This window comes from Mus caroli, chromosome 10 (assembly GCF_900094665.2).
Source record: "Mus caroli chromosome 10, CAROLI_EIJ_v1.1, whole genome shotgun sequence".
Lineage (NCBI taxonomy): Eukaryota > Metazoa > Chordata > Mammalia > Rodentia > Muridae > Mus > Mus caroli.
The window spans coordinates 64,651,367-64,669,223 of record NC_034579.1 but is presented as its reverse complement, the minus strand read 5'-3'; the positions used below and the strand labels follow the sequence as shown (position 1 = coordinate 64,669,223).

Genomic DNA, 17,857 nt, shown 5'->3' with positions numbered 1-17,857 from the left:
TTAATATACATTGATTTACCTGTTCCCTGCTCCAACATCCCCAGGGCCCCCAGATCCTATTTGGCATATCGTCCTACGAACAGCCCACTGAAGGGGATGAGGAAGCAAGCCAACTGAGCATGCGAGTTCCCCTCCCTCTTCTTCCTACCTGCTGTGATGTGAACCGAGCTTCCCCACCATGATGGACTGAACCTACTGAAACCGTGAGCCAGTCACATACGAGAAAGGCTGAGTGGAGGAAGCTTCCTCTTTCAAGCTGTCTGTGTCTGGTCATTTGACATCACTACAGTGATGTGCTTGTTCGTGGGCTGGAACAATAGCCTCCATTTTTCACACCACGAGCACATCACACTGTGGAGTCTATCAGTAAAAAGACTGTCTATACCTGTCAGGGTCAGTTTTGGAAGATGAGACTCTGATTATCAAATTTGAAGACTCTCTGACACTCTGGTTAATAAACTTCAAGGTGTTTTTTGTTTTTTTAAACCCACTGGGGAGTTTGCAAAATATATACATTCCCTAAATCATATCATTTTTGTGCTGATTTAGGGGGTCTGCAGCAAGAACACTTTAATACTAAAGTGCCCAAGGTCTATATAGGCCTTGAGAAATAGTATCCGATCTTCTGGGACCCTGACCTACCCTAAACGGTATCTTGGTTGTCTGCTTAATACCACCAAGCCCAGGGACAAACACTTTTCCCTGAGCCCCAGCACTCTGCCACCCCATTGTCTTATAGCCTTGATCTTTCCTTGAGACCTAGACCCAAACACACTCGGGAGTATAAAATATGAGGTGCACAAGAGCAACAGGTCACCTCCCAATGGGGTACTCAGAGACTCTCAATGTTCTCAGCAAACAAAATGGGGCTTCTTCAAATGTTGATGTCTCTAAGGCCGAGATTCTTGACCTTCCTAACACTGTGACGCTTTAATACAGTTCCTCATGTTATGCTGACCCCCTCCCAACCATTAAATTATTTTCATTGCTACTTCATAACTGTAACTTTACTGCTGTTAGCAATCATAATGTATAAATGTGTGTTTTCTAATGACCGTAGGTAACCCCCATGAAAGGGAATTGCTGCTTCAAGGAGAAGCCCAAATTCTTTCTCCCTGTAGAGGCACTGGGCTGTCGCTAGCCTCCCTGTGGACCGTATGCTTATAACCCAGCATGCTTTGCATCAGGCCACGCCTCAGTTCACACAGTCCAGCGTCCCTCTGTATAGGATGCAAACAGGCTTCTCTCGCTTTCTTGCTGGCAGAACTAAGCAGCAGCTTACTCGAATCAAGGAGCCAGAGTGCTGACCATGGTATCCAGCTCTTGATTGCATCCTGTCCATACTTTTTAAAAACCAGAAATGACACAGCTGCAGCACACAGAAACAGAACAGCTCTTCCTTTCAGCCAAAGGATTTCTTCCTGGGAGTGGGGAGCCCAGATCATCACATCTCATGGGGAGACTCTTGTTGCCCTTACCTCACTGAATTAACAAGCAAATTATAGGACAGGAAATAGTCCTTCATAATCTCATATTCTGAGTCAGAGGTTTTCTAGGTAAGGCTTTTTTTTTTCTTCCTTAAACACAACATGTGTAGCCTACGGAGTGTACTTCCTAAGGGACTTGCTAAGAAGCAGGGTGTTGGGGCTGGCGAGATGGCTCAGCAGGTAAGAGCACTGACTGCTCTTCCAAAGGTCCTGAGTTTAAATCCCAGCAACCACCTGGTGGCTCCCAACCACCCATAATGAGATCTGACGCCCTCTTCTAGTGCATCTGAAGTCAGCTACAGTGTACTTATGTATAATAATAAATCTTAAAAAAAAAAAAGAAGCAGGGTGTTATGATAAATCCACACCACCTTGTCTACATTAGTTGTCTCTCACGGGATAAAACCCTCAGTTGTTGGACTCTCAGTTGCTGGACTCTATAGTATTGCCCATATGGTTACTTCTTGTGGCCATTCCTCCAGCAATTTGTATCAGTCTTTTAAAAAAAAATCCTTCTAAAACCTAACCTCGGTGAGCTAGAGAGATGGCATACTGCACTGGCAAAGGACCCAGGTAAAATTCTCAGCACCAGACGAGAAAGCTTTTAACTTCCAAAAACTCCAGCCCCAGAGAGCTAGGGAGACCCCTTCTGATCGCAAGAGGTATTGCACACAGATGGCAGACACAGGTCCAGTTACAAAAGTAAAAATAAACTAAATCACTACAGATAACTAAACTCAATAGGAAAGGGACACTACAGAAAACCCACTGATCCCTTATGTGGTCCATTTTGTGCCACTGGGGCAACCATTGCTCGCTCTCGCTCTCTCTCTCTCTCTGCCTGCCCCCCCACCCCCTGTCTACTCTTATTTCTGAGGACACTACTTTAACCCACTTTCTAGATATTGCTGAACATGGGAAACCAGTAACTCGCTTGCTGGACGTCCTACGAAATAAGTGAGGCTCCTGTCTCGTTAAGGATGATGGATCACACTAGAAAGCATTGGCTATTTTCCCAAATACTAATATTTTGTTGGAAAATCATAAAACTTAACATCTTTTCCTGCTCTGAAGCTTGACCTTTATGGCCCTAAGAAGGGCTGTAATTGCCTAATATGCAAAGAGACACACGATGTATCCACGCGAGGACAGCTAAGCTCTAGGACACTGGTCTGTGAACTTCTAGGATATTGGGTTGACAGTGCTCACGTGTCTATCATAACAGTCCTGGATCAGGACACACAAGTGCTTCTCCACAAATACTACTGAAATACCTAATTATTTCCTTAGCAGGGGGAAAAAAGTCCCAACAGGCAAAGCTCCCAGTCGAAATTTGGCCTTAGGACCCATAGGCATGCATACACCTTCACATTACAAGGAAAGAGCTACTCATAGACGTTGTTACCTTCGTGGAAAGCCCACGACGCTCGTGGTTTCTGCATTTATCCTTTTGTCAGAAAGCAGCAAAAACTGCAACACCCGGCTGGCCCCTAACAGTTATGGAACCCAACAGCCTCTCTGGATTCTCACGAAAACGGAGGGGGACGTGCGATCAAGGTGGGGGTGCAGAGAATAAGTAACAGGAAGTGGAATGGGGGGAGAGGGATGAAAATTAGTAACCGGAAGTGGAATGAGGGGGCGGGAGTTAGTAGCTGGAAGTGGAATGAATACAAAGGGGATACGAAGGAAAAGAATGGAGACGGCACGCCACAGCAAAAAATAGGGGAACCGTGGGGACAGCTGATAAGGAGGAAGCAAACGAGGTGAGTCAGCTGCTTCTCCAAGCTAATGTGAGCACCTGCTGGCGTTGGCGTGGTTTCTTCCTTTATGTACAGCTCCATTTAGGATTCCCTTGGAGGTGAGGACTCCCAGACCTGGTTCTCCTAGAAATAAGCAGTCAGGCTGGAGAGCGGCCTCTGATGGAAGGGGGTAGGGTGCTGGGCAGAATCTACCAGCTCTAAAAGCAGTCCAGCTCCTTGGCTGTCTGCCTCACTCACCTGGGAATGAGAATTAGGACTCACACCATGACAACGCCGGCCACAAGAGGTCCCCGCTGACACTGACAACAAAGGGTGGCTAAAATTAAATGACTCACAGGACACTGCTCCAGCTGAGGAAGAAGAACCAGTGGGTAGGGGAGCAAGGTCACTTTATCCCAACTCAGAACCAAACCAGAAAAAAAACCCGCCCAGTGGCATCCTGCCGTGATGCAGCCAAGAGGAAAATTACCTTGGAGCTCATGCTTCCAAAGACGCATCATCCAATTATCTCTCCTCTACAGACCAGCATTCCCAGTGTCAAAGGGGGAAATGTGGGCCTCTTCTGGCCACCCAGCTCCTTCCAAGCACCAAGGGCATAGCAAACAGTTCAGGAAGGACAAATGCCCCCAGTCATGATTGAGACTCAAGGGCAAGGCTTTGTAGAACTTTCTAGTTTTAGAAGACTCTTAACTCCATTATGTGGCAGGCAGGATCCTAAAGATGCCGCCTAGGGTTTCCATCCCTTGGTTATTCACATACTAATCTATGTGCTGCTATGAAGGGCTTTTTTTTTTTTCTCCCAAGAGGTAATTGAATTCTAACTCAGCTGGCAAAAGATACAGCCATTATTTGGGTGTGCCTGGCCAAATCAAGTAAAATCCTTAAAAGCAGAGTCTCTTCCAGCTGGTGGCAGAAGGCATCAGAAGCACAGGCAGATTGCAAGCAATATAGCTGGCTTGAAGGGAGAGCCAGTCACACAAGCAGAGTGTGGCAGACTTGGAAGTTGAATGCTATGCCCCCACTGCCAACCAGCAAAGAGGCAGAGATGACAGTCCTGTACAAGACCCTGGGTTAAAGCAACAACCTGAAGGAGTTTGCCCATGGACGCTATTCCAGATGAAAACTCAGCCTGGCTGAAGCCTTAATGTCTCTTTCATGAGACCCTGAGCAGAGAGACTCCAGCTGCTTTATATAACCATGGGCTAATAAATGGATGTTTGAAGCCATTAAGGTCTTGGTGATGCATTACTCCATAATAGTAATAGAAAACTGAGCTCACAGGGACCCTAGTGGGGGAGCTGGCAGAAGGACTGAAGGAGATGACGGGGATTGCAACCTTATAGGAAGAAGAACATCAGCTGGCTGGACCACCCAGTGCTCCCAGGGACTAGGCCACTAAGCAAGGAGTTTACAGGCAGGGATCCATGGCTCCAGTTACATAAGTAGCAGAAAATGGCCTTGTCTGACATCAATGGGAGGGGAGGCCCTTGGTCCTGTGGAGGTTTGATGCCCTAGCGCAGGGGGATGCTGGAGGGTGGGGCAGGAGAGGGTGGTGGGTGGGTCGGTGGGGGAGCACACTCATAGAGGCAAAGGGGAGGGAGGAGAGGGTGGTTGTGGGATGGGGAGGCTTGTGGAGGGGAAACTGGGAAGTGGGATATCATTTGAGGTGTAAACGAATGGAATGATTAATAAAAAATAAATAAATAGTTCTCCCAAATCAGGCAGCCTCAGCCATGAACAACACAGCAATGGCTAAGATTAAGACTGGGGCCTACTCGGCAAGAAGAAGGAAGAGCTGTTGAAACAACTGGGAGGTCTGAAGGTGGAACTGTCCCAGCTTCGAGTTGCCAATGTGACAGGCAGAGTCTCATCCAAGCTCTCCAAGATATGAGTCCTATGCAAACCCATCGCCCAAGTCCTCACTGTCTTTAACCAGACTCAAAAAGAAAACCTCAGGAAATTCTACAAGGGCAAGAAGACCAGCCCCTGGACCTGCGACCCAAGAAGACTAGAGCCATGCGCCACTGCCAGCTCACCAAGCATGAAGAGAAGCTGAAGACCAAGAAGCAGCAGTGGAAGGAATGGCTGTACCCACGGCACAAGTATGCAGTCAAGGCCTGAGGCGACAACAACAATAAAGTGCAAGACTGACTGGCAAATAAATAAACAAACAAATAGGGTTGGAGAGATGGCTCAGTGGTTAAGAGCACTGACAGCTTTTTCAGAGGTCCTGAGTTCAAATCCCAGCAACCACATGGTGGCTCACAACCATCTGTAATGGGATCTGATGCCCTCTTCTGGTGTGTCTGAAGACACCTACAGTGTACTCATATAAATAATAAAATAAATCTTTAAAAATAAATAAGAAAACCAATCTAGAAAGAAAGAAAGAAAGAAAGAAAGAAAGAAAGAAAGAAAGAAAGAAAGAGGAAAGAAAAGAAGAAAAGGAAAGAGAAGAAAAGAAAAGAAAAAGGAAAAGGAAAAGGAAAGGAAACTGAGCTGAGCATGGTGGCACATGCCTTTAGATCCCAGCACTCTGGAGGCAAAGACAGGCAGATTTCTGAGTTCTAGACCAGCCTGGTCTACAGAGTGAGTTCCAGGGCAATCAGAGATACACAAAGAAACCCTGTCTCAAAAAAAACTTAGATATTTCAAAATATTCTTCATTACCTGAACTCAGACCCAATACGAAAGGCTGGGTTTTCACTTAAATTGAAAAATGTGGCTGCCTTTCCTAACAGAAAGAACACTTCTCAGCCAACACTGGAGTGTCATCAAAGGCTTTCACGGGCTTTTTTTCTCAGCATTAAAGCACTTTTGAAGAAGTCATCTCAATCAAACAGTAAAGCCAGTCCTCCAAATCTGTGAATTTCTGCACCCATGAACAGGTCAACAATTACTTTTAAATTCTCTGTATTTAATGTACACAAAATTTGTATTCTTTAGCAATGCAGTATAATAATTAGTTACTCAGACTGTATCTTGAGTTGGTAATAAGCTATAGACATGTAATAAAGTACGTAGGGAGATGTGATTAGACTGCTCATTAATGCCACACCATTTTACATCAGGAGTAGTAATGCATGGATTTTATAACTGGGGGTGGGGTGGGGGTCTTGGAGCCAATCACCAAAGGATGCTAAGAGGTAACTCCTACTTTCTTGAGGTCTTTATGGTCTGACACCAAAATACCTCTCTCATACATTCTAGATGCTGATAAGGACATAGGCCCTCCTCACAGAGACACATATGTAGACACACACTGAGACTAGAGACAGCACTCACATGTTCAACTGCTCCTCTTTTAAGAAATTTTAAGTATTCAGTTATCTTTACACTGGAGAAACAAGGTCTGTAACGCTGAGGCTGACGTTGAATTACTCGAACAAACAGAGCTCAACAGGTAGTCTGCAACTGTACTATGTAAAGGAAGGACCAACCCTTCGCTTTGATCATGTGTAAACACGTAAAAGCATATCCCCTTTGAACAAATTGTCACTAAGACTCAGTGAAGCTTTCTATTGCTATCAAGAGATCAATGAGTATTGGTTTCATGCTCATAGTAATGAAGACATTGTTCCTGGTGGGTAGAACTCCCATCAAAATGCCACACAACTTGGGATTGAACCCAGGATTGCTTTAAGCATCTTCTCTACGGTCCTCTGTTGAACATGAAATTGGACACTACACACAAATGTGGAAATCTCCTGCCTAATTTTGTGAAGTCAGACTAATTTCAAAGCAACCACAGAAGTGTAAACACATGGCTAGGATGCCTGACAAAGTCAACTAAGACCCAAACTAAGTAGGTTCTTGGCTAGAAACATAAGAAAGATCTAAAACAGAGCGTTCTTTAACGAGCTGTTCATCTCGTAGCGGACAGCCTCGCTGGTGTTTTGACATACTAGATAAAGGCAAATTCAGAAGCAAGCCTATCTGACACCTCACTGTTAAACAAACAACATCTTCATGACATCTAAGAGGGAAAAAAATAAAATGAGCAGAGAAATCTGAGACATATGTGACAGTGAACAATTTTTAAGTGACTGTTTTCCTCTAGAGCAGTGGTTCTCAACCTTCCTTACACTATAACCCTAATCAAGTTCCTCATATTGTGGTGACCCCAACCATAAAATTATTTTCATTGCTACTTCATAACTGTAATTTTGCTATTATGAATTATAATGTAAATATATGGTTTTTTTTCTGGTCTTTGATGACCCCCGTAAAAGGGTCAGTTACATTCCAAAGGGGTATCAGACTACTGCTTTAGAGGACAGTTATGTAAATGACCATAGAGTTACCAAATAAAATGGCAGCTTGCAACAAAAGGACATTTCAGACCTTCAGTCACTCCCAACCCTCATAACTTGGTGCCCACCCATGAGACCATTGAATAACTGATAAATAAGCATCTATGTCATTCATATAACATGGTTCCATTTCCCCATTGTGGTGGTTTGAATATGCTTGGCCCATAGAGAGTGGCACTGTTAGGTGAAGCCTTATTGGAGGAAGTGTGTCACTGTGGGGTAGGCTTTGGAGGTCTCCTCCTATGCTCAGGCTCCACCCATTATAGAAGAGAGCTTCCTCCTAGCTGCCCAAGGATGCCAGTCTCTCCTTATTGCCTTCTGATCATGATGCAGAACTCTCAGCTTTCTCCAGCACCACGTCTGCATGGATGCCACCACACTTCCTGTTATGCTGAGTGTTCTAAATCTGCAAGCCAGCCCCAATTAAATGTCTGCCTTTATAAGAGTTGCCTTGGTCATCGTAGGTCTTCACAACAGTGGAAACCCTAAAACACCCATCTGGGCTTAGAGGGTTGGTTAAGAGGAAGTCTCGCCCCTGCATAACTCTGGGACAAGTTACTTCAACCTTTCCCTAACAGTACCCTTAACTAAATTCTGTAAGCAAGGAGAAAATCAAAACAGTGTAGAATCACCCTGTTAAGACTGAAAAGCCAGAAAGGGGGGGGGTAGGGGGGGCTTGTGGAGGGGTAACTGGGAAGTGGGATATCATTTGAGATTAAATGAATGGAATGATTAATCAGATAGATAGAAAGAAGACTGAAAAGCCTTTTAAAGTCAACTTAATTCAAAACCTCTCTCCAGTCTGACAGATCTGAGATTCAAATTGGTTTCTATTCTGTGATATGCAGTCTAGGATTTGGAATAACAGCTGTGACATCTGGCACCTAGTTGATCAGCAGGGTTGATTCAGCAACTACCTGGTTGTTTCCTTCTCTTCCCTGCCACTCTGTGTATTTCTTCTGAGGCTTTATGCTCCATCAAGGAAGGTAACCTTCTCCTGTGGAAAAGGGCCATTCTTCTCTCAATGGGACATGAGTAGCTATGCTCTTCTGCCAGAAGCACCTAACAATCTCTGAAGCCCTAACACAGCATGATTGCTTGGTGGGAAGGACATCCATTAGGTTTCTTTACCAACCTGTTAGTTCCTTCATGGGAAATTTAAATCAGAAATAACACTTATGATCTACAGAGGGTAAATACCATTTTCCCTCATTCTCGCTTTAAAGTGCTTTTTGGATCTAGTGATCTATTAATAATATGGACAAGGCAAAACAGCCTGGACTAGAGATGAAAATGAATGAGAAACAGATTGATTTCTAGTCTAGGTGTCTTACGGAGGGGGGAGCCAGATAGCTCCGGTGAATGACAGGCATAGGCACACAGTTAGGTTTGGAGCCAGATAGCTCAGGTGAATGGCAGGCACACAGTCAGGTGTTTGAGAGCAGATTCACATCCCCAGAAGCATGTACAGAGGGTAGAATGGAGACCATAATCCTATCAAGAGACCCAAAGTCAAGAACTGGATACTCGAGACTGATGGAGAAACGTGATATTGGTCATACACTTCCTAGGAATACTTTTCTGCATGCACATTCTACATTCATTAAGACAATAGCTCATATATATATATATATATATATATTCCCCCATAAGACCATCACTTAGAAATGTATTAGTGGGTTTTTGTTTGTTTTTTGTTTTGTTTTGTAAAAGAATATAGTGTTGTTAAGTTTAACGCACGTTTTAGATTTACACTTCCTGGGATGTTTCCAGCAGTGAGTGCAACCACACAGCGCTCCTCGCACTGTAGCCTCACTTCCGCTGCCTTCCCCCTCCCTTCTAGCTTCTCTGCATTCTCTTTCCATGTCCCAGGTTCTCATCACAGCTGGAATGCCTGCAAGGACGTGGGCCTGCACAATCAGCCTGCCCCATTGACTGGGACTAAGCCACTCTGAGCACATGTTTTCTGTGTTCCCACACTGGGTCCAAAGAAGCCACTTTGGCCTGGAGGTGGCCCAGGTCTCCACTCAGAAGCACAAGTCTCCTACATAGTCCATGCCATCTGCAGACACGACACAGTGAAGGAGAGAAGAACGGGAGAGCAAAGAGAACTTTTCACAACTGCTCAAGCCATTTCAACCTCAAAACTCAGAGCTTCTCCCTAGGCTTAAAAAGCCAAAGAGTGATTTTCGGGGCCACGCCCCCTCTTCTAGGCCACGCCCATTCCCAGTAGCGAGGGTGAAAACAATCTTCAGCAGATTCACAGAATGCAGATTCGCATATAGCTTTCTGCTTACTGGCAGAAAGGAAGACAGTCACGGGTGCAGATTCAAGCTCATCGCTCCTTGTCCACCATGAGTAACGTGCTACCTGAAAGCTGTGTCTGAACACACACAAATTTAACAGCCTTTGGCATTCTCATGTGTGTTATATTTTTTTAAATACTTTTTATTAGGTATTTTCCTCATTTACATTTCCAATGCTATCCCAAAAGTCCCCCATACCCTCCCACCCACTCCCACTTTTTGGCCCTGGCATTCCCCTGTACTGGGCATATAAAGTTTTCAAGTCCAATGGGCCTCTCTTTCCAATGATGGCCAAATAGGCCATCTTTTGATACGTGTGTTATATTTTAACTTGGCTTAACCAGACACCTGGTTTAATTTCTCTACCAGATTCTACCATCATCATCATCATCATCAGGTAAGCAGAGATAAATCCCTTACATGTTTAAATGCCTTTTACGGGGCCTAGGAACTAAGGGGCAGAAGAGGACCAGATCTTCAAAATGCTGAATTTAAATTCTTCCTGGAGCTGCTCCTTTCCTCTCCTGGGCATCTGGGTATCAAGTCTATTTATTTTCTTTGCTCTGATCCTAATCAGAGACACTGCGTACCACCCACTGCTCCAGCTTAATGACGGCGAGAGAAGCCAGCTGAGTTCTCCAAGCCAGCGTCTCCAGCCAAGGCATTCACGACGGCAGGTGATCTGATTATATTGTACTGATTTCCGACGTTACAATTCAATTACATATTTCAAAGAAACTCCGGAACAAGCTAACTAATGTGCTGTCTGTCCTGTGTAACGGGATGCGATTTGGATCAGAAACTAAGGCCCCCATACCTCAAAGCATATGAGGAAAACTGGGATGTAGACATCGACTTGTATTACGCTCAGCGAAGAAACAGTCAGCCCAATTATGTTTGAGGCTGCAAACACTAGTCAGTGGGAAACAGGGAAAGGGAAATCCAGATGAAATTCAATTAAGGCAAAGTCCTACCAATGTTAATTATCCCTGGTTATATAATCCCAAAGTGAAGCTGGAAAGTATACAAAGGAATGACAACAAGGGCCAAGGTGCGGTGCGCATTCCAAAAAATGCCATTTAAGAGATTTGATCCAACACAAGGAAAAACATTAGAGAAGTCACATTTTATTACCAAAATTAAAAAGTTCACTTAGAAGGGAAAGGATTGAAAGTTTTAATTGGGGGGGGGGGTTGCTGGAGCTGTGAAAAGAATAGGCAGTTCTGATACTGGCTAGCTCACGTTTGTAGAACCCGTAATTTTTCCACCTACCTCATGTAAGTCCTGCTGAGTTCCAAAAGCATCCTTTGGCCAAATGGTAGCCCTCTGGTCTATTCTACAAAATATAAAGGAAAATTATGTCCATTTGAAAGAACCATTTTGACAACACACATTTGAAGCTGGCGGCCATAGATCTTGGACATGTTCCTGTGGAAAATCCCAAGTGGTCCCCTACCCATCAAAGGGTAACATTCAGCCTCCTTCAGTGGTCTGGGACACACAGAGGATGTGAGCACAGGAAATCTCTCTGACCTGCTCTCCTCTGTTTCTCTAGCTTTCCTCCCCAGTCATCCTGGTGACCCCTGTTTCCTAAGCACACAGTCCCTATTCTACTTCAAACCCCGCCCCTCTAGCCATTCTGGGTCTGGGATGCTTTGCCCAGATCTTCACATGGCTGGCTCTTGCCAATCAATCATCAGCTCGGCTCACTATCCCCTCCCTGGGGAGGCCTTCTCAGCCTCCTCATCCATGCATATGCAGGGGCTAACAATAAAGAGATCACTTTAATAAATTGAAGGGACAGACATACACCCATGGTGTCCCTGTGATCTCCACAATGTACACCTGGACCCATACACACACACACACACACACACACACACACCATATGTATGCACACTCACAAAGGTTTTGTCCTGTCACTGAATTTACACAACAAATTCTATAGTCGATGCTGGGTTAGATACTGAAGCTGGGTTTTGCCACTCAATATCTCCAAATAGAAGAAAAAGGAGCAGAAAGCAAGGCAAGGTGTATGATGTTGAGTTCCTTGTTTGTTTAAAAACCAAATGAAACAAGAAACCCTACTCCTGGTAGATGCTCAGGTCCAAATCCAGACTTGTCAAATTCTATGTCCGGTGGCATATGTTAGACACCACCTGAGTTTGTCTGCCAGAGCTCCTACTTTAGTTCGTAATAAACAAATTATAGTTCTTATTAAAAGGCCAGCTGTCTTGCTGAATACAGTTTGGGATGCTTAGTCCATGAGTTAACTTGTTTTAAGAAGACTCTTCTGCAGATAGAGCCATTTGTAGCTGGAACACTGAGTCAACTTAGATACTGAAGACAACGCTCTCTGAACGGCTCCCGAGGTTAATGAGTTCAGCATGCCATAACCCATTCAGAAAGGTACACTGAGCAACACCATCGGCCTAGTTCCTTCAAAATAATAAGTGAAATGTTCCCTGTAGCCGAAAGTTGGGTCAGTGTGCTTCTGAGAGTATATAAAAGAGTGGCGGAACAGGAAGACCATGCAGGAGCACACCGAGGATGCCCTCCACACCCGCACAGGCTAGCATCTTCCCCCTGCAGTCATCAGAAGGCTCAGGCTCCCAGTCACCAGGTCAAGCATGCACAGCCACAATGAGCAGAGAGTGAGGAAGACTTTGAGGTTCCGCTGCACCACCTCTCTTGGTCTCCTGAGCCACCAACATGGCAAGGTAGCAAAAGGACTCCTGGGGACAGAGATTAAGCCATCCCCTTCTTTCCAAATCATTGAATTGGTCCTAAGTTCTTTGTTATCTACGGTGGTCCTCAAACTATGCTTTCACGGTTGTTGTAAACCAAAGAAACTAGGAGTGTGGTGTTTTAAAAGATTTATTTTAAATCATGGGCCCATGTGTCTGTATATGAGAATATGCATGTGAGCCCAGGGTGCATTGAGGCTAGGAGGCAATGTTGCAACCTCTGCAGCTGAAGCCACAGGCAGCTGTGAGCCATCTGTCATGGATGTTGGCTTCTCTGGCAGCTCACCAAAACTTGCTTATTATTAAAATATGCCATTAGTCATCAGAATTATGTAATGATTCCAGTGTGCTGTTTTATGTGACTCTAGACCCCCTGTATTGTTTTTATACAGCTGTCAGTAACAGTGAGCATCATTTATGAACAGCCCTTCATGTCCCATGAGGCAGCTATTACTATCTTCTTTAGAACTAGCCCAGAAGACAAAAGACAGACAAGCCATGGGAGTTGGGCTTTAGGTCATTGGCAGAGCCCTTGATCGGCAGTGAAAGGCCCTGGGTTTGGATCCTGGACCTGATGAAGGAAGAAAGAGGAGAAAGGGAAAAAAGAAAAGGGAAGGGAAGGGGAGGGAGGGAATAGGTTAGGGTAGGAGAAGGGAGGGGGAGGGGAGGGGAGGAAGAGGAAAGATAGTCAGTCATGAAGAAAATGAAGAAGCAGCATACGAAGACAAGAAGCTAACAAGAACCTGTTTTGTAGTTACCAGAGAGAATGCAGTTTTAAGGAAGAAAATAATGGAATCCAAGACTTCACCAGTCCTCATGCGTCCAGCTGGTCATGCCAGGTGGTTTAATCAAATTACTTCAATTAATCCTCAAGAGTACCACATGAGATTAACATTATTATACCCATTGGCCCAATAGAAGGAAGGGCAGCTAAATAATTTCATTGTTTATTCAACATGTATTTATTAAGTATCAATTATGTACCTTAATCTAGATCAGGTACTGGGACAAGACAGTGCATAAAAAGACCACTGTCATAGATTCATTTTAGGATTTATCTCTAATTTTACGTGTATGGATGTTCTGCCTGTATATGTGTCTGTATACCAAATGCGTGCCTGGTCCCCACAGAATCTAGAAGAGGGCATCAGATCCTCGGGGAATGGAGTTACAAATGCTTGTGGCCATCATGTGGGTGCTGGGAATCAAACTGAGTCCTCCGGAGAGCAGCAAGTGCTGTCTATTGCCAAACCATCTCTCCAGCCCTAGGGTCTGTATTTTCATGAAAGGAACAAAGACATAAAAAAACAATAAGTCAACAATAACTGATGACCCACCGGATGGCAGGATTGTGGAGAAACAGAAAGCAAGGCACATGAGACCAGACTAGAAGGAAAACTGTTCAAGCCCTCACAGTCAGAAAGTGCCAATCACCCAGAGACAAGGAGCATGACAGCCTGACATAAGAGTGTTAAAGCTCAGGGCTGGAGAGATGGCTCAGCAGTTAAGAGCACTGAGTGCTCTTCCAGGGGACCTGAGTTCAATTCCCTGCAACCACATGGTGGCTCACAACCATCTGTAGTGAAATCCCATGCCCTCTTCTGGTGTGTCTGAAGAGAGCAACAGTGTACTCATGTAAAATAAATAGTGTTAAAGGTCATATAAGGAGGCAAAAGTAAACAGAAGTCTTGCTGGAAAAGCTCAGTCGTGACTGAGGAGACAAGTATGCAGCTGAGTTCAATTCCTTCTCCCCCACACCCTTAAGACATTGCTTCAACCATGGTCAATCCTGCCAAGAAATTGTCTTATACACAATATTCACACCACACTGAAATTCTCCCTTCAGTTCTACTGCCTTCCCTCCACCCACAGCAGCATGCAAACAGCTACATGTCTCCACCAAACCCACATCTCTGGAAGGCAGAGATGAGCAATTCAGAACAATCTGTCAATCCATCACAACTTTGGTTCCTAGCCAAGGCCTAGGTAAGCAAGAAGGCATGCAGCATGTACTCTCCAGAGCCCAACAGTGGCCCTCAATACTGTTGCCTTGTTCATCACAGATACCATCATTCTGGTTGCAACAATGGCTGGCACAAGCACCACCACCACTGCCAGCATCTGCCACCAACACCACCATTAGCATCTTCACCTCCATCAGCAGCATTACCATAATAGATACCATTACCACTAACAGCATCACAAGCCATACCTCCACCAGCAGCACCACCAGCAGCACCAGTACCATTACCACGAGAATACCTCCGACATCACCTCCAACATCATCATGGGCAACACCTCAACATCACCACAAGCAATACCTCTAATGTTACACAAGCAATACCTCCAATATCTATGAGCAATACCCCTAATATCACATAAGCAATGCCTCCAACACAAGCAATACATCCACCAACACCACCCGGTAACATCACTACCACCACAAGCAACACTTCCAACGTTACCCTGAGCAATGCCACCACTCTTATACGACTAAAGTGTCACCACTGTCATACCTCCACCATCAGTGCCAAAATCAACACGATACAGTAAGTAAAAATACGGATGCTTAAAATGAACACGTCAATAGAGAAATACCAACGGTAATTGTGTACTGATGCTAAAATGGCTTCTCCCCTGGATCTATGCCTCTGAGCTTGTGGACAGCCCATTGAAAGGCAGCTTTAAAAATTGGCATGCCCTTTTTGCTGGATTCCTGAAGTGTTTGCAGAGTCGGGCTGCAGGGCCATCCTGTAGTGGGCCTCTCTGGGGAGGTGTTTAGGAATTCAAAACAACAAAACCAACTAAGCATTCAAATATTTTTCTTGGCCCCAGAACAACTTCAGACCACAGGATGTGATAATTTGTGAAAGAAACACTGTATTTTAGCTCAAGGTTTGATTTTTTTTTTACATCAGCATTTTAACTATAATTTAATTAGTTGATGGAACAGTCCTGCTTCAATGAAAAGCTTCCAGCTAGCCAGTGGCTGAGAGAAGCTATCCCAGCGTCCCCTAAACTGTTCATCTCTCCCTTGCCAATATGTTACCAGGATTTCAACTTCTTACCTCAAATGACTTGTTTATCTGTCCCCTCCTCTCCACACCCCTCTCCACCATCTTGAGCAAAGCTGCTATTATCTTTTTGCTGAAATAACAAAGGTTTCCTTCTGGTCTCTCTATTCCTCCTTTCCCAGAGCATTTCCCACAAAAGATCTGGCCACTCACTACCCTCTGCCCACTGCACTCAACGCATACCATTCTGAGAAAATCTAAGGATTCACCAGCAGCTCTGGAATGAGTTAGACAACCTGGGCAGGAGGAGTGAAGGACAACCCATGTAACCATGAGTTCCCAGAGAGACACTCACTCTACAATTCTGAAAATGTCTTATGAGGTCTGAAGGATTTAGTGTTGACCCACCTCTTTATTGTCTTCTCAGGCCACGCCCATCTGTGCTGTAGTTAAAAGGGCATCCTTCCAGTTCCTCCCAAGCACTACACTCCTTCCAAGCTCATGCCTTCAGGCATGATGCCTATCTTAGGGTTTTACTGCTGTGAACAGACACCATGACCAAGGCAAGTCTTTTAAAGGACAACATTTAATTGAGGCTGGCACACAGGTTCCGAAGTTCAGTCCAGTATCTTCAAGGCATGTAAGGAGGAGCTAAGAGTTCTAAATCTTGTTCCAAAAGCCATTAGAAGACTGGCTTCCTGGCAACTAGGAGGAGGAGCCCACATCCACCGTGACACACTTCCTCCAACAAGACCATACCTACTCCAACAAGGCCACACCTCCTAAGAGTACCACTCACTGGGCCAAGCATATTCAAACCACCAAAATGTCCTTGTGCCCACCTAGTTCTTCCTTCCCAATCCATTTCTGAATTAACTCATTTTTCCTTTAGAAACCATGTACCTCCCAAATATGTCTTCTTTTTAAGGGGACCTGTTGCATAGGGAACTACTCAATTCACAATTCCATATCTTTATAATTATTTAAAAGTCACTTTTGATGGCAAGCTCTGTGGGACAGGAACCATGAATTTTGCTCAACATTTATCTCTGCAGCCAATCCCAGCACAGGATATAGGATTTTAATTTTATATCAACATTTTAACTATAATTCACTTAGTTAATGGAACTGTCTTGCTTCAATTAAAAGCATGCATCTAGCTAATGGCTGACAGATCTAACCCAGAGTCCTCTAAGCTGTTTATTTCTCCCTAGCCCAACAGCCAGTATGATGTGTGTGTGTATGAGTGTGTGTTTGTATATTTGTATATGAGTATATATATTTGTATGTATGTATGTATATATATATATATATATTTGTATTTATATGTATGTATATATTTGATAATAAAGTATTTATCTCAGACTCCTGAATAGTTGCCAATTCTGATCAATTATTAAGTGTGCAAGGCCCGTGCTCCCTTCTCTCCCTGAGGCATGCCAGCAAAGCCTGCAGGTTGCAAAGACTCTCACTCCCATAAGTATGTTTCTTCCTTGAGAAGGCTGATTAGCCAGTTGGTGCCTAAGACTAGTTAGACAGCTAACCTGTAATTCAGAGAACCTTGTCAGAAAGAGTGTAAGATAAGCACCTAACTGTATTCAGAGTGCTTCACAGCAAATTGGGCCTTAGGGCTAAATAAAGCTGACCACAAATGTCATCACAATATTTACAATATTCCTCAATATTAGGATGCAGCACTCGATATTAGGATGCAGGAATGTATAGCCGAATGGCTACTGGCTGGTGGGATTGCTGTCATTTCCTGAAACTCTTTCTGAAAACAAAAGGTATATCCCAAGAGGGTAACCCTGAACAAAACATTCTTCACATCACACAATAGCTCTACACGTAGACACAGACGAGATGCCAGTAAACTCCAGTAGTATTGTATTAGAAACAGCCACCACCCTTGGCACTGGCATTATAAAGGGCCTCTCTCTGTGTTGTCTAGTACACACCAAAGACAATCTCTTACTGGTTCTTTGTTTTAAATACACCTATTTTTAATTATATATATTCTGTTTCAGGGTATGTGGGCATGAATGCAGGTGCCCACAGAAGCCAAAAGGCATCATATCCCCTAGAGCTGTTGTGAGCTGCCCAACATAGGAACCAGAACCTCAACTTGGGTCTTCTCCAAGAGCAGCTAACATTCTTAACTGCTGAGCCATTTCTCTAGGCCCTCTTCTTGGTTCTTTATAAACTTCTGAGCCAAATAAAGAAGATCAAA

General features: G+C 44.4%; 1 protein-coding gene and 1 pseudogene across 4 annotated transcripts in view; one reads left to right on the top strand and one right to left on the bottom strand.

Moving 5' to 3' along the window:
• The window catches only part of Fam13c (family with sequence similarity 13 member C), a 112,288-nt gene that overhangs the window by 43,400 nt on the left and 51,031 nt on the right, over nucleotides 1-17,857 (bottom strand). For all 4 annotated transcript variants that reach the window (XM_029482748.1, XM_021174614.2, XM_021174609.2 and 1 more), the window contains one exon: nucleotides 11,139-11,202. In XM_029482748.1, the coding sequence (XP_029338608.1) occupies nucleotides 11,139-11,202 (64 nt within the window). The remainder of the gene's footprint in view (nucleotides 1-11,138; nucleotides 11,203-17,857) is intronic.
• On the top strand, nucleotides 4,996-5,368 carry LOC110303506 (annotated as a pseudogene).